A 14,684-nucleotide genomic window follows, 5' to 3' on the forward strand; every position below is an offset into this window, starting at 1 on the left:
TCTCTCTCACAGGAGCTGCGGGCCCCGCACGCAGAGAGGGAGAGAGAACAGCGAGACCCGCTTTGCACCGAGTATGTACACAAAGAGACGGGGAGGGAGAGCTGCGGCGAGAGGGTGCGAGAGTGCGAGATGCGAGCTAGGGTTGCGAGCGACAGAGAGGGAGGGAAAGGGAAAGGACGAGGCTATGTACGTGGGGAAGGGGAAGCTATGTGCAGAACTAAGAGAGAGGCCGGAATCAAACGCGCTGTATGGACAAGGAGGGGAGGGGGAGACAAAGCGGAGGGAGGGTGATGTCATGAGGCGACGACGACGACGGCGACGGCGAGGCGTGTGCGTGTGCTGGATGCGAGTGTCGCTCGACGTGCATCGTCGTAAGGTCGTCGACGAAGACGAGCAGGCTCAAGCCTGGGCCGGCTCGTGCCCGTCGAGGGCGTTCTTGCGCTCGAGGTCGACCTTGAAGCGGTCGAAGCGCGACGACGTGTACGAGTACAGTCCCTCTGCGTGGCTTGGGGTGGTCAGCTCGACGTCAAAGAGATGGGGAGAGAGCAGGGACGCACGGCGGTAGCGACGGAGGGCGTCGAGCGTCTCGTCCTCCTCGTGCGCGAGGTCGTTGGTGCCGTCGGCGAGCTGGTCGACCGAGTCCTCGTAGCTGCCGGTGCGGTGCGACGTGCTGCGCTGCGACGTGTTGAGGCCGCCGGCGGGCGACGGCAAGGCGTGCGAGATGCCGCCGAACGAACCGAGGGGCGAGGTCGACAGGTTGGGCGAGGTCGAGTCGGTGCTCGAGATGGAACCCGAGCGGCCCTCGTCGTGGCTCGGCGGGATCGTGGTGGCAATGGCGTCGGTCGACCTGCACGGACGAAGCGTGTCGCGACGAGGCGGGCGAGGGAAAGGGGATTGAGAAGGTCAGCTTCGGCGTTTCGTGAAAGAGCGGTGCAAGCGTGCGACGCACATGGTTGCGGTGGTCGGGCGGGGAGGGGCTGCGAGTGCAAGCTTGTGGTCGTGCAGAGAGAGCGTCACGAGTGTCGAGAGAGAGGAGAGCACCAGAAGCGTGGGCGGCGCAACCTCGTTCTCCCCAGGAACGACGTAATCGAACGGTCGACCGACCGACCGACGACCGCTCGCGCCGGGGAGCGCTTTTGCCCTTCGAGAGCCTCACAGGAGTTATCGCCCCCGCGTCCAAGCCCAGGCGACAGCGTCAGGAACGACCAAAGTTCGCTCGCGACCAGCATCATCGACAGAGTTCCCCCTCGCTCCTCTCCCTCGCCGCTTCCGTGCGAGAAATGAAGATCGTCGCTCTCCCCGCCGCTCGACCGCTTTGACATCTGTCATGCGCAGCGGGGCGTGCTTCCTCGAACAATGGCTGGGGCGCGCTACAGACGTAAGCTCGCTCGAGCCTCGCCGACAGCGAGCTCTTCTCGCCTCCTGTCCGGCGCACCGCTCGCCGCGACCCCGAGAACAAAAGATCTGCCGGCGTGCCGCACCGTACGCACCCCCGCAGCGACGGCTGGGAGCGTCGCGGAGCGTGCGGGCTGCGAGTCGCACGCTGACGAGCCTTCGCTGGTTGACGAAGCACGCTCTCACGCTTTCGAGAGACGCTAGATCCGGGGCAGGCAGTACTTGCTCGAGTGCGAGGCTACAGCTCGCCCTCCTCCGTGGGACCGTCACCGTCGCCGGTGGTCTGCGAGCGGCACGAGCGAGTGTCAGTGACGCGCTCGCGCTGCAGCGAGAGAGCCTGCCCGCCACTCGCTCGTTGCCACCACGACGAGGCAAGGTCGCTGTGCGGCGAGAGCCAGTGGCGAGGGCGAGGGCGAGGCGCGAGAGAGCGAGAGCGAGAGAGAGAGAGAGAGAGCGGACGCACCCTCATCGTGACGTCCCCGCCGACCTCCTGCTCCCCCTCGTCCAACCGCGCCTTCTTTGCCCGCTCGCCCGCCGCGCCCTCCTCTCCCGCACGCTTGCGTCCGTCGCCCGCCTCGCCGCCGCCGCCGCCGCCGAGCGCGCTGCTCGCACGCCGCGAGCGACCCTCGCCTCGGTCCCGCTCGCGCTCGAGGTCCCGCTGTCGCTCGTACGCGCGGTCCCGCTCGGTGCGGTCCTGCTCGGCTGCTTCGCGCTCGGCGCGCTTCTCCTGCGAGGCAGAGGCGGGAGAGCGATAGAGGGGGGAAGGCGAAGGGGAAGAAGGGGAAGGCGGGAGGAGATGGTCAGGTTCGTCGGTCACGCTGCGGGTCTCGCTCGTGCGACGACGACGCCGTCGGCGCCGTCGCAGCTGCAGGTCACGCCCGAGAGAGAGAGAGAGTGAGAGAGAGCGCGAGGCGCACCTTTGTCCGCTTGACAAACTTGTCCCACGCGCTCCTCCTCGCCTCGTCCTTGCCCTCGAGCGCCGTCCACTCCTTGCTCTCGACGACGTCCTCGCGCTTGATGACCTCGTCGTACTCGTCCTTGTCGACGTCGACCGGCGGATCGTCGAGGCGCTTGAAGAGGTACCGCAGGTCGTCGACGGCGAGGCGCAGGGCTTTCTCGGCTCGGCGGCGAGCGTCTCGGGCGGCACGTTGAGCGCGGTGACGCAGCTGCAGAAGGGACGGTGAGGAGGTGTAGAGTCAGGATGTGGGCGTCGAGAGACAGCTGGCGCTGAGAGAGGCACGTGGGAAAGAAAGAGAGAGAGCCGTACCGTCTCGAACGCCTCGTGGACCGCCTCGTCGCCGAGCTCCTTGACACGCTCGTCGCCCTCGACAGCCTTCTTGAACTCGGCCTCGCCCGTCTCCTCGCCGACCACGACGCCGTGCTTCTCGGCGACGCTCTCGAGGAAGACAAGGCGCTCCTCGGCGGCGATGTCGAGGTCGTCGACGCGGTCCCAGAACAGGTCGAGCGGCGACGACGAGCCGGGGAGGCCGAGCAGGTTGAGGTACCGCGGGTCGCGCGACACGAGCGGGTAGACGGCCGACCAGGGCGTGCCCGCCGTGAGGTCCTTGGACGCGACGAGCTCGTCGAGGAGCGCCTGCAGGTACGAGCGGCGAGTCAGTCGTGCGCCCTCGTGAGCGCCAAGACAGAGAGGAGGGAGAGATGCCGGGACGCACGTTGTAGTCGTCCCTCGCCTTGCGACCACGACGGCGCTTGTCCTCGGCGATCCTCGCCCTCGCCTCGGCAAGCTCCTTCTCGGCGCGCTGCACCTCGTCCTCGTACACGGTCAAGAGGTCGATCGGCTCGATGCGCTGCAGCTCCGGGTCTCGGTGCCACTCGGGCGTGCGCATGACGAGCGCGCGGGCGTCGGCCCACCGGATCGGGCCGGCGAGGTCGAGCGCGAGCGACTGGAGGATGCTCGTCACCTTGTCCATGTTGCGGCCGCGCATCTCGCGCTTGCGGGTCTGTTGTGGGCCGAGGAGGGGGTGTCGGTCAGGGTGCGCGCCGTATAGAGAGAAAGGGAGAGACGGGCGCACGCACCTCCTCCTGGGTGCGCAACTTGGCGATGTACTCGTCGAACAGGATCTTGCGCTCGTCGTCGTTGCGGGGCAAGGCCCACACGTCCTTGCACTTTTCGCTCATGACGCGCGCGCCGCGCTCCCAGCTCCACCAGCTCTTGACGCCGTCCTCGAACCCGACGCCGCCGCCGACCTTGTCCATGGCCTTGCCCCACTCCTTGCGGCACCGCGCGAGGCTCTCGTCGCGCTCGGCGAGCTCGCGCTGGTCGCGCTCGACGAGGAACTCTTCGAACGCGGCCTTGCGCTCCGACAGCGTGCGCAGCGCGCGAAAGGCCGGGTCCGTGATGCACTCCTTCATGACGACCTCCCACGTCCAGGTGCGGTCGACGCCGAGGCGCTCGAGCATGCCCTTGAACGCGCGCGACGCGTCGCCGAACGTCGAGTAGACGGCCGGGCCCTGCGGCGTGCTCGCGCCAGTGGTGACGGCGGCCGAGGGCCCGCCCGCGGTGGACGAGGCAAAGGCGGGGCGAGCGGGGAGGCCGGCGGGCGAGTAGGCGCCGCCGGGAGCGACGAGGGCGCCGGTGTGGGCGGTGAGGGCGGGCGAGGCAGGGCCGGTCGGGGCGTTGGGCGGAGGGTTGGGCCGAGGAGGGGTCGATGCGGCCTCAGAGGCACGTCTGTGGGGCGCAAAGAGTCAGTGCAGGGCCCTGAGGAGGTTGCCGAGGTTGCAGAGCGTACTTGAAGCGCTGGATGATGTCTGCGGCGACGAGCGAGGGGGAGTAAGTTTGCGGCTCGCTCGAGTGGTTCGGGTTCGAGGAAGAGGACGAGCGGACGAACCCGAGATGTCCGAGGGCATGTTCCAGGTCGTCTCCTTCGAGTCGCGGTGGACCCAGTACTTGCGGCCGTTGGTCTCGTACTCGTCCCAGGGGCACTTGTCGACCTCGAGCTCGAGCGGGGTCTTGAGGTCGCGGGGCTTTGTCCAGGACGAGCCGTGTTGCGGGTGGGACCAGTAGGGGCGACCGTCGGCCTGGTTGACGTGGCGGGACCACCCGCTCGGATGGGGCGACGTCTGCGAGGCGAGGTGAGGCGAGTGAGTGACGGCGGGTGGGGAGAGGAGAGGGTGCGGCGCACCATGGCTGAACGAGGCGAGGGCGTAGCTAGACGGAGAGCGAGCTGGCCGAGGCGACAGACAGAAGCACAGGCAAGCACGAGCCGAGGGAGATGGAGCGAGCGACACGGGGGACGACGACGAGGAGGATGAGGAGGAGGAGGAGGAGAGCTCGCCTCTCGCAGCTCGTCACACCGCTCGCTGCCTCGCTCTGCCGCTCTAGAGCACAGGCACAACACTCTCGCAAGCACCAGCTCACCCCTCGCCCCTCGACCGCCCGCGCCCGCGTCCCTGTGCGACCCGCGTCGGCCTCCCCCTCCTCCCTCCTCCGCCGCCTCATCAGCCCCTCGTCCGCCCTCGTCCCCGCCCTCCACCCGCGTCCACCTTCGGGCCACCTCGCTCAATCGCATCACCCACCATGTCCAACGCCACCCAGCTCTCGGCAGAAGAGAGCGGCTGGCGCTTTGCCCAGTGCTTCGGCGACAAGGTCCGCCCTCTCCTCGTTGCCTGGCTCTGTCCTCGCACCCAGGCCTACTTCGACCGAGACCACCACTGACCCGTCTCCCTCCCGCAACAGGGCGAGGTCGAGGACATCACCGAAGCCGACATCATCTGTTCGTTCCACCTCTCCCTCGCTCATCTCGCTCCCTCCTGCCCGCACAGACCTCTGTGCGAGACTGCCACTCGCACACGTCCTTCGTCCCACTGCCTCAGCCTCCACCATCCGCCCCGTCACCCTCGCGCTCCTCCTCCTCCCCCGCTCCACCCGCCTCCCGCTCGTCGTGGTGGGGGCGCGCGGCCGAGCTCTCATACCCCACACACGCCGTCACCGACGCACCCCTCAGCCTTTGCGCACCACGTCGCAGTGCACGACCCACTGACCCTCGTCTCGTTTGCGCGCCCCGACCACAGCCTGCGTCGAGTTCGACCACACGGGCGACTACCTCGCGACGGGCGACAAGGGCGGCCGCGTCGTCCTGTTTGAGCGCAACGAGAACAAGAAGGGCTGCGAGTACAAGTTCTACACCGAGTTCCAGTCGCACGAGCCCGAGTTCGACTACCTCAAGTCGCTCGAGATCGAGGAGAAGATCAACAAGATCCGGTGGTGCAAGCGCCAGAACGCCGCCCACTTCCTCCTGTCGACCAACGGTGCGCCCCTCGCCCCTCTCTCCTCCTTCTGTCTGCGTGTGCGCCTCACTGAACCCTGGCGCCGCCCGACAGACAAGACGATCAAGCTGTGGAAGGTGTTTGAGAAGTCGCTCAAGGTCGTCGCCGAGAACAACAGCTCGGCGGCCGCAGGGGGCAACGCGCCGTCGTCCCCTCCACCGGGCGGCGCCGGTCCCGTCCCGGGCCTCTCGTCGTCGCTCGGCGGCTCGTCGGGCGGCGGCGACAAGAACGGCGACGGCCTCGACCCGAACGGCGCGCCGTACCTGCGCCTGCCGCGCATGACGTACCACGACACGATCGTCGCCGCCGTCCCGCGCAAGGTGTACGCCAACGCGCACGCGTACCACATCAACTCGATCTCGATCAACTCGGACGGCGAGACGTACATGAGCGCCGACGACCTGCGCGTCAACCTCTGGAACCTCAACATCTCGGACCAGTCGTTCAGTGCGTCCTGCCTCGTCTCTCTCTCCTTCTCTCGAGGGTTCGGGCCTACTGACGCCGAACTCTGGCGACGCACCCCACAGACATCCTCGACATCAAGCCGGTCAACATGGAGGAGCTGACCGAGGTCATCACGGCGGCCGAGTTCCACCCGCTCCAGTGCAACCTGTTCTCGTACTCGTCGTCCAAGGGCACCGTCAAGCTCGCCGACATGCGCGAGCAGGCCCTGTGCGACAAGCACGCCAAGCGTGCGTCCCTCACCCTCCCTTTCCTCCCTTCCTCGTCAGTCTCTCGGACCTCGACAACTGAACTCTCGCCCCTGTACCACACACAGTCTTTGAGGAGGAGGAGGACCCGTCGTCCAAGTCTTTCTTCAGCGAGATCATCTCGAGCGTGTCGGACGTCAAGTTCTCCAAGGACGGGCGGTACCTCCTCTCGCGCGACTACCTCACGCTGCGCATCTGGGACATCAACATGGAGAACAAGCCGGTCCAGACCATCAACGTGCACGACCACCTCCGGAGCAAGCTGTGCGACCTGTACGAGAACGACTGCATCTTCGACAAGTTCGAGTGCACCTTCTCGGGCGACGGCAAGTGCGTCCACCCCCTCTCTCTCTCCCTCCTCCTCCTCCCCTCCTCGTACACCGTCGTCGTCGGTGAGTGCGCGTCACTGACCTCGTGCCCGCTCCTCCCCTCGTCGTCGCTCGCCTCGCTCGCAGGAGCTCCTCTCGGGCTCGTACAACAACTACTTCCACATTTACGACACGGCGGGCACGCAGGACATTGTCCTCCAGGCCGACAAGTCGGCCTTCAAGGCCAAGAAGCTCGGCGGCAAGGGCAACAACGCCAAGGGTGGCGCTGGCGGCGCCGGCGGCGGCGCGGGCAAGAACGGCGCCGGCGGGGCCGGTGGCGCGGCGGGCGGCGCCGGCGGCAGCAAGAAGCCGCTCGTCGACACGGACAACATCGACTTTAACAAGAAGATCCTGCACGCGAGCTGGCACCCGCGCGAGAACACGGTGCGCTCGACCTCCGTTCCCCTCTCCTCTCCTCCCTCGAGGTCGCCGACCCTGACGCTCGGTCTCGTTCCCTCGCGCGCAGATTGCCATCGCAGCAACCAACAACCTGTACATCTGGGGCCACGGCTCGAGGAGCGGTGACGCAAGCACGCCGACACAGCGCACCGACCCGTCCTGAGCAGGCCTCGGCTCGCTCGGTCCCCCTCCTCCTCCCTCCTGCCCTCGTCTCCTCGTCTGGTAATCGTCGCGTCGTTCTTTCCGGCCTCTCGTTCTCTCTTTCTCCTTGTCCAGTATCCCCCCCTTCTTCGTAGTTCTCTCCTCTCTCTCACTCCCTCACCCTCGTCGTCGCATTTTGCCCTCCTCTCCCTCTCTCTCTCTCCTCGCCCTCTCGAAGCTCAAGAAGACTCTGTCGAATCCCAAGCGCCCACGGATCACATCCTCTCGATTTCTCGGTCTCTCTCGAGAGAGAGCCTGAACGTCGTCGTGCTGCAGAGGAGAGAGCTACGCCGTCCAGAGACAGATGCGCCCGTCCTCGCCGCCCGTCACGACCGTCGCCGTCTGCGCGCGATCATCATCAGCTAGTCAGTCACGCGCTCTCGAGGCGCGGGAACAGACAGAGAGAGAGAGAGAGAGGCGGGCGCACCTCTGCGTCGAGCTGAGCCGTCCTGACAATGTCGCGGTGGCCCTTTGTGCCCGGCGCGCGCTGGCTCGTCTTGCCCGACAGGACCTGCTCGAGGTACCAGTGCTGCGGGTCGGCCGTGTCGATGACAGCGACGTCGCCCCTGTGCGGCCAAACGAGAGCTCGTTGTCAGTGGCGGCCCGGGCGAGAAAGGCCAAGAGAGAGAGAGAGAGAGAGGGACGCACTCGATCGTGCCGGCGAGGAGGCACACGCCGCCGAGCGTCGCGTTGAACTCGGCGCCGATCAGGTAGTCGGTCCTCCAGGGCTGCAGTGCGACGTCCCGCACGTCGCCAAAGTCGACGACTTGGTCTTGCTGCGAGCGTTCGACGAGGAGCAAGTCAGGTGCGCGGCTCCTGGGTCGAGAGGGTCAAGAGAGCGAGGTGGCGCACCTGCTCGGCGTCCCAGAACTGCATCGTCTCGATCGTCGTCGCGCCGTAGATGCCCTTGTGCTCGGCCTTGGCGTCCCTCGCGCCCGCCGACCCGCTCAAGGCCATCCAGCCTGCGTGCGCGATGCTCGCGCCAAACTGGGCCGTCGTCAGGACGGCGTCGTCCTCGTCCGCTATCCGGACGTCGTACGTGTTGACGAGGCCGTCGACCGAGCCCGACAGGAGGACGTGGGCGAGGGATGGAGCGGGGTGGAACGAGAGCGAGGTGAGGTCGTCCGAGTGGGCCTCGGTGTAGGTGTGCTGGAGGGTGAGGGTGCGCAGGTCCCTGCGGACGTGCATGCGAGGCTCAATGTGAGCGACTCGTGCGGCAAAGATAGAGCGAGAGGGAGAGAGAGAGGCACGCGACGCACCAGATGTCAATCATGGCCTCGTAGTCCGACACCTCGGTCCCGACGGCGAGGCACGAGCCATCGCTGCTCTGCGACGCGCACAGGTACCCTGCCCTCCTCTTGCCTGTGTGTGTGTGTGCGGCGCTCGTCAGTAGAGAGTCTCGGCAGGATGAGGAGGGGACGAGGCGACGGACCCTGGAGCTTGAACGCCTCGCGCGACAGGTCCCTCGTGTCCCACCCGCTGACCGACCCGTCCTTGGCCGTGACAAAGAAGGCTGTCGAATCGTTGTTGCACTGGCCCCTCGTGACGCTCGTGATGCCGCGCTGGGTGAGCGGCACCTTGCCGAGCGGTTCGAGGCCGCGGCCGAACGCGCGCAGCGTGTCGTCCGAGCCGGCAAAGAGGTAGCCCTGCGGGGTGGCGACGCTGTGGAGGACGTAGGGCGGGTTGGGCCCGCCTGCTGGGTCGAACGGGACTTGAGCGGCGAGGCGGAGAGGGCGGGACGAGGTCGAGGGGAACAGGAGCGGGGGAGGGAGGCGGATGGCGGGCGGCATGGCTGGACGTCGCAGTTGCAGCGGGTGCAAGAAAGAGCTGTGCTGGTGCGCCTCAGCTGGCGAGACGGCGAGGGCGAGTTGAAGGAACGAAGCGAGGCGGTGCTCTGCTGAGCTCGTAACGAGGAGATGAGGCGCTTTCCTCGTCCAGGCAGGGCACGCGCTTGCTTAGCACGCTCGCAAGAGTCGCTCACACGCTCTCTCTCTCTCTTGGCGGAAGAGCGCGAAGGCGAAAGGGCGACAGGCCCGTTTTCAGGAGGAGAGGCGCCGGCGGCAAGTCGGGTGGGGAGAACTACAGGTGCGGGTACGACGGCGGGACGACAGCGGAAACATGCAAGAGGGTATCGTGGGCGAGCGACGAGGACGGCGAAGAGATCTGCGAGGCGGGCGACGGCGGGTCAGTCGGGTCCTCGCCGAGTAGAGACGACGAGGGAGAAAGGGACGCACCAAAAGTCGAGCAGGTCGTCGACGTTGATGGCGACCTGGCTCGCGAGCTCGATCTTGCTGCCCCTCTGGCGCGGCGTCTCGGCGTTGGCGGCGGCAGCGTTGGCCGCCGCGAGCGGGCCGCCCTTGGTCGGCGTCGCGGCGCCGCTGCCGGGACCGGGCGTTTGCGGACGACTGCAGGGGCGAGGACGGCACAGCGTGAGTACTGTGCGCACGGTGAGAGGAAAAGGGAGAGGGGGGGACGCACCTGCTGTCGTAGTTGAGCCTCGGCATCGTCTTGACGCGCGCGCTCGGGTCGACCCGCACGTCCGTGTCGCCCCTCGCGAGCAGCTCGGCCTGCTTCCTGCGGAAGTCCTGCGCCTTGGCCTCGGCCTTGCGCACCTCCTCGCGGTTGTTGGCCCGGTTGCGCTCGTTGATCATGCGCGCGCGGTCCTGCTCGGCGCCCGTCGGCGCGTCGAGCGCCGCGAGCTCGCGGTTGAGCCGGTCGACCTCGGCTTGGTCGCCGGCGGCGACGGCGTGGTCACGCTGGATCTTCATGCGCGTCTTGGCGCCCGGACCGCGCTTGTTGGAGCCGCTCGCCTCGAGCTGCTTCTGGAGGTCCTCCTGCAAGGTCGAGCGAGGGCGAGTCAGGCGGTGCGGCATGGGTGACGACGAGAGAGAGAGAGAGAGGACGCACCTCGGTCAGGATGTAGGTCGTGTGCTTGGCGAGCTGCGCCTTGATCTTGGCCGCCTCCTTGGACGTCGGCGGCGCCGTCTTGGGCGTCTGGCACATGCGGACGTAGTGAGCGTACTCGCTCTGTTGCGGGAGGCGAAAGGTGAGCACGCTCGTCGAGATGCTGAGGACGAGGGCGACGACGCACGTCGGTGAGAGGACCGTTCGAGACGGACGCCATGGGGAACCTGGCCTTGTCGGTGCCGATCGTGAGCTCGAGGTCGTGCTCCGTCATGACCGCCTCGACACGGTACGGCTCCTTGGCCTTCTTGAGGCCTGGAGAACGTGTACGAGGATAGTCAGTGAGTGTTCGACGAAAGAGAGAGAGACTTAAGGAGGGAGCGAGAGAAGGTGGACGCACCCGTCACCTGGGCGACGCGGTACTTGTTGCCGGCCTGCGGGTCGTCCTTGTTCGGGCCGACCGTGACGCGCACGAACGCGCCGACGAGCCACTCGCCGAACCACGACGCGCGGCACATCTCTGCGAGCTTGGCGCGCGGGACCGTGATGTCGCGCAGCTCGCTCGGGCCGAGCGGCTCGGGCCCGGCCTTCTTGCCCTTCTTCTTGGCGGCGGCGGCGGCCGCCTTGCTCGACGGCGCGTCGTCCTCGTCCGAGGTGGCGACGTCCATGTCGGACGAGGCGGACGACGAGGGCGACGCCTTGCGGTTCTTCTTGCGTCCGGGCTCCTCGTAGTCGTCGTCGCTCGAGTCGGCCTGTCCGAAGGGGCGCAGAGTCAGTACCTGCACCTCGCGATCGCGTAACACAGAGAGAGAGGAGGGACGCACCTTGTCGCGCTTCTTGCCCTTCTCCGCCCTGCTCCTCTTGAGCTTCTCGAGGCCCTCGCTCTTGGTCTTGGTCGCGCCCGTCACCTTGCGCGACCTCGTCTCCCTCGCACCGCCGTACTCGTCATCGTCGTCGTCGTCGTCATCGTCGTCGCCCTCGTCGTCGTCCTGCGCCCCGCCGCGGCGAGCGTCGCTCGCGCGCGCGAGCTTGGCCACCTCGGCGCGCATGACGCGCTCGTTGATCTCCTCCTTGCGGGTCGCGATAAAGTCCTCGCGCTCGAGCTCGGGGAGCTTGGAGATGCTGCGAGGGTGGGGGGGGAGGACCAGTCAGTCCCGTCCTGAGGCTCGTCGGCGCGAGAGAGAGAGAGAGGACGAGAGGACGCACCGACTGCGCTCGGCCGTGTCCTTGTAGATGCCCTCGACCGGGTACGGGTTCTCGTCGGTCGCCTTGGCGGCTCCTCCCTTGCGGCCCTCGTCCTCGTCGCTCTCGTCCTCGTCCGTGTCGACCCGCTCGGCGCTCTTGTGCCCGCGACGGCGGCTCCCGCCGCGGCTCGTCGACGCTGCTGGGGCGGCGTCCGAGTCGCTCTCCGAGAGGTCCATGTCGGACGCCGAGCCATCCCTCCGCGCGGGCGAGCGAGGGACAGGGGGGAGCGAGTCAGTGACGAGGGTCGAGGAGGAGATGAGGACCGCTCGCGACGCGTGCAGCGCACGAGAGGGCGAGGAGGGCGGGTGGGACGCACTCCGAGTCGGACTTGGCACGCTTGCGGCGACTCTTGCTGCCCTTGGACGCCTTGGTGCGCTTCGACGACGCCGCTCCGCCGCCCGTCAACCCGAGGAGCTCCTCCTCGAAATCCATCGCCGTGCGTGAGGTGTCGAGTGGCGAGGGGTTTGTGTGTGTGTTGGAGCGGGCGAGGGTGCGCTAGAGCAGTCGAGCGCTGGGCGAGGCTGATGAGGTCGAACAGGAGAACGAAAGGTGCGGCTCCTCGCTCGCCGCGAGAACGGAAGGCGCCCGCTCGCTCTCACGCAGGCCTGACGAGCACACGCACATGGCTTTCCTCGCAACGTTGCAGTCAGCTCGCCACTCTCGAGAGACCCGCCCAAGAGCCAGCTTCTCGACCGCGACGACGGGCGACGGGAGACGGACGGCGAGGAGGTCCAGGTTGCGAGCAGACGGGGTACAGACCAGAACGGTACTCGGAGTGGGTGATGGAGACTACAACAGAGGGGGGAAGGGGACGGCACACGCCTCGGACAACGTCTTGGTAGGGAGCGCGAGAGGGGGTAGAGAGAGGGACGGAGCGGGACGAGCGGCGTGCTCGAGTTTTGCTGCTGGGGTGCGAAAAGAGGGAGGGATGTAGGGCGATAGACGAGAGGTAGGAGACAAGGGCGAACGCTGGGCGCGCTGCCTCGAGGGAGAGTGCGGGTATCGTGGCCGTGACGAGCTGGGAATCGGAGGCGTCGTCGCCGTATAGGGAGGGGGTGTGGGCGAGAGAAGGGATGGCGTATAGTGTAGGTCGAGGGAACGTCGTACAACAGGGAGAGAGCGCACGAGATGTCGAGGCGAGGAGGGAGGGTGTCGAGGAGTTGGACCCGGGAGGGAGAGGGAGGGGTTTTTGGTCGGCGACGGCGGGCGCCGAGTCTAGTTGGGCTCGACGCGGTCCGAGAGGTTGAGGAGGAGCGTCGCGAGGCACCGCTTGGTGACCATGTCGCCCTTGAGGAGCGGCGAGAAGGTCGCGTCGCGCAGAGGTTCGGGGAGGCAGGCACGGAGGGCCTCGCGGGCGCTGCGGGCGGGACGAGTCAGAGGCGACGCTCGCTCACTCACCGAGGACGAGAAGAGAATGGGAGAGGGAAGGACGCACCGCAGGTTGTCGCTGAGGCGGAGGTAGCACCGGACGACGTGCTTGAGGAGGCGGACGGCCTGGGTCTCGACGAGCTGTTGCACCATGTTGCTGAGGACGGTCCCGACGGCGTAGAAGCGCTCGTACGTCTGGCAGATGTAGCCGAGGCCGACCTCGTCGAGGAGGATCTTCTGGACGATGAAGATGGCGACCGTCTTGCTCAACTCGCTGCCCGTCTCCATGATGCGCAGGCACAGCGGGATGATCTCGGTCGACAGGAGAAAGTTGATGACGTCGCTGTTGTCGTTCTGCTTGACGAGGGCGCCGATGACGCCGAGCGACGTGAGGCGCAGGTACTCGAACGGGCGCGTCTTTGACGTCGTGTTGAGGAAAGGGTACAGGAACAAGGGGATGTGGGCCGACAGGAACAGGGACCGCGTGTCGTTGTGCGACGCGACGCACTGCAGGAGCGCGAGCGCGTTGCAGACCCGGTTCGACGCGTGCGCCGTGAGCGACGGCGGCGCGAGGAGCGGGTACACCGACACGATCTCTTGCAGCAGCGCCGACATGACGCCTGTGTGGGGTGCGCAGTCAGTGGGACGTTCGCGGGTGTGGGAGAGAGAGTAGAGGACGGACCGAACGAGTGCCACAGGACGAGGGCGAGATCGTCCCACTGCTCGCGCTTCTTGCTCAGCTCGAGGAGGGCCGCCTCGCGGGTTTGCGGGTTCATGAGGTCGACGATGAGGTAGTAGACCTTCTCGTTCTCGCTCTGGGCCTGGGCGCCGTGGACGCTGCCCGGCTGGATCAACGAGCTCGTCGCGAGCGGGAGGCCGCCCTGGAGGAGGAGCTTGCCGCCCTGGCCGGGCTGGCCACCGCCGGCGCCGCCGTTGGGGAGGCCCGGCGTCTCGGAGCGCGAGAGGTTGCCCTGCTGGCCCTGCTGCTGCTGCTGCTGGTGGTGGTGGTGGTGGTGGCGGTCGATGCCGCCCATGCCGTTCATGGCGTTGACGGCGGCGCTCGAGACGATGACGCCCGAGGGCAGGCCCGGGTTGTTGATCGACTGGCTGATGGAGAGCGGGAGGTGGCTCGAGCCGTGACCGCCTGCCCACGGGTCGACGAGCTGGCCATGCTGGACGGCGGGCGAGAGGGGGTCGGTCGGCCCTCCGGCCGAGGGGGGAGGAGGGAGAGGGGCGAGGGCCGGGTCGTGGGCGTGCACGATGTGGCTCGCGCTCGGACGGCTGTTGAGCGCCGAGAGGAGCGCCGAGGCGTTGCTCATGACCGGGCGGCGGGTCGACGCACGACGGGCGAGTGGGAGGACGACGAGATGAGGGGTTGGTTGGCGCGCGATGGGGCGAGGGGCGCGTCTCGTGGAGGGACTCGCAGCAGCAGCTGGCGGTGTGCGCTCGAGTGGTGGTGGCGCGAGGGACGCTGGCCGGGCTGAGCGTGCGAGGTGGTGACAGTCGAGGGAGAGCGCGCCAGCGGCTCGCACTGAGAGCGGAGACGGGGCAGTGTGAGAGGGCGGCTCGACTTTCGCTCAGAGGGGCTCTCTGACGGGCTTGGGTAGCTCTCGATGCAGTGCAGTAGACGCTAGACAGGACCAGGCTCGACCAGAGCAGGGTGGTGAGGCTCGAGAGGTGGCTCAAGCGAGTGTCGGTGTGGCCGCCTCGTCTCGCAGGCTCGTCTCCTCTTCTCTCCTTGGACCTGACCAACCCCACTCAGCACCCCCAACTCTTCTTGTGAGCACCTCGCTCCTCGACTCGCACC

The 14,684-nt window shown here is 67.4% G+C and overlaps 5 protein-coding genes across 5 annotated transcripts; 1 reads left to right on the forward strand and 4 right to left on the reverse strand.

Moving 5' to 3' along the window:
- Positions 1 to 48: 48 nt before the first annotated feature.
- Positions 49 to 4,855, reverse strand: RHOBADRAFT_53235 (uncharacterized protein; the record flags this gene model as incomplete). The annotated part of the gene is made up of 12 exons (XM_018416743.1): positions 49 to 497; positions 558 to 847; positions 950 to 977; positions 1,666 to 1,678; positions 1,859 to 2,122; positions 2,313 to 2,561; positions 2,663 to 2,989; positions 3,069 to 3,356; positions 3,433 to 4,084; positions 4,146 to 4,164; positions 4,245 to 4,476; positions 4,775 to 4,855. The coding sequence occupies 12 exons, from the start codon at positions 4,853 to 4,855 to the stop codon at positions 400 to 402; spliced, it is 2,541 nt and encodes an 846-aa protein (XP_018271280.1). The 3' UTR covers positions 49 to 399.
- A 78-nt stretch (positions 4,856 to 4,933) lies between these two features.
- On the forward strand, positions 4,934 to 7,594 carry RHOBADRAFT_36071 (uncharacterized protein; the record flags this gene model as incomplete). The annotated part of the gene is made up of 8 exons (XM_018413326.1): positions 4,934 to 5,002; positions 5,093 to 5,129; positions 5,428 to 5,664; positions 5,737 to 6,129; positions 6,210 to 6,374; positions 6,461 to 6,726; positions 6,851 to 7,144; positions 7,227 to 7,594. 8 exons carry the CDS (start codon positions 4,934 to 4,936, stop codon positions 7,320 to 7,322), a joined length of 1,557 nt encoding a protein of 518 aa, XP_018271281.1. The 3' UTR covers positions 7,323 to 7,594.
- A 6-nt stretch (positions 7,595 to 7,600) lies between these two features.
- RHOBADRAFT_53237 (uncharacterized protein) lies at positions 7,601 to 9,150 on the reverse strand (the record flags this gene model as incomplete). Its single annotated transcript, XM_018416744.1, has 6 exons — positions 7,601 to 7,702; positions 7,788 to 7,926; positions 8,009 to 8,136; positions 8,213 to 8,534; positions 8,620 to 8,722; positions 8,793 to 9,150. The coding sequence occupies 6 exons, from the start codon at positions 9,148 to 9,150 to the stop codon at positions 7,646 to 7,648; spliced, it is 1,107 nt and encodes a 368-aa protein (XP_018271282.1). The 3' UTR covers positions 7,601 to 7,645.
- Positions 9,151 to 9,373: 223 nt separating this feature from the next.
- RHOBADRAFT_53238 (uncharacterized protein) lies at positions 9,374 to 11,941 on the reverse strand (the record flags this gene model as incomplete). Its single annotated transcript, XM_018416745.1, has 9 exons — positions 9,374 to 9,523; positions 9,595 to 9,765; positions 9,839 to 10,194; positions 10,268 to 10,387; positions 10,452 to 10,579; positions 10,665 to 11,016; positions 11,089 to 11,386; positions 11,471 to 11,704; positions 11,826 to 11,941. Coding segments are annotated over 9 exons (1,776 nt in total). The 3' UTR covers positions 9,374 to 9,522.
- Positions 11,942 to 12,724: 783 nt separating this feature from the next.
- RHOBADRAFT_36073 (uncharacterized protein) lies at positions 12,725 to 13,911 on the reverse strand (the record flags this gene model as incomplete). The annotated part of the gene is made up of 3 exons (XM_018413327.1): positions 12,725 to 12,866; positions 12,945 to 13,497; positions 13,560 to 13,911. The coding sequence occupies 3 exons, from the start codon at positions 13,909 to 13,911 to the stop codon at positions 12,725 to 12,727; spliced, it is 1,047 nt and encodes a 348-aa protein (XP_018271284.1).
- Between the last annotated feature and the right edge of the window lie 773 nt (positions 13,912 to 14,684).

This window comes from Rhodotorula graminis (assembly GCF_001329695.1).
Source record: "Rhodotorula graminis WP1 unplaced genomic scaffold RHOBAscaffold_6, whole genome shotgun sequence".
Taxonomy (NCBI): Eukaryota; Fungi; Basidiomycota; class Microbotryomycetes; order Sporidiobolales; family Sporidiobolaceae; genus Rhodotorula; species Rhodotorula graminis.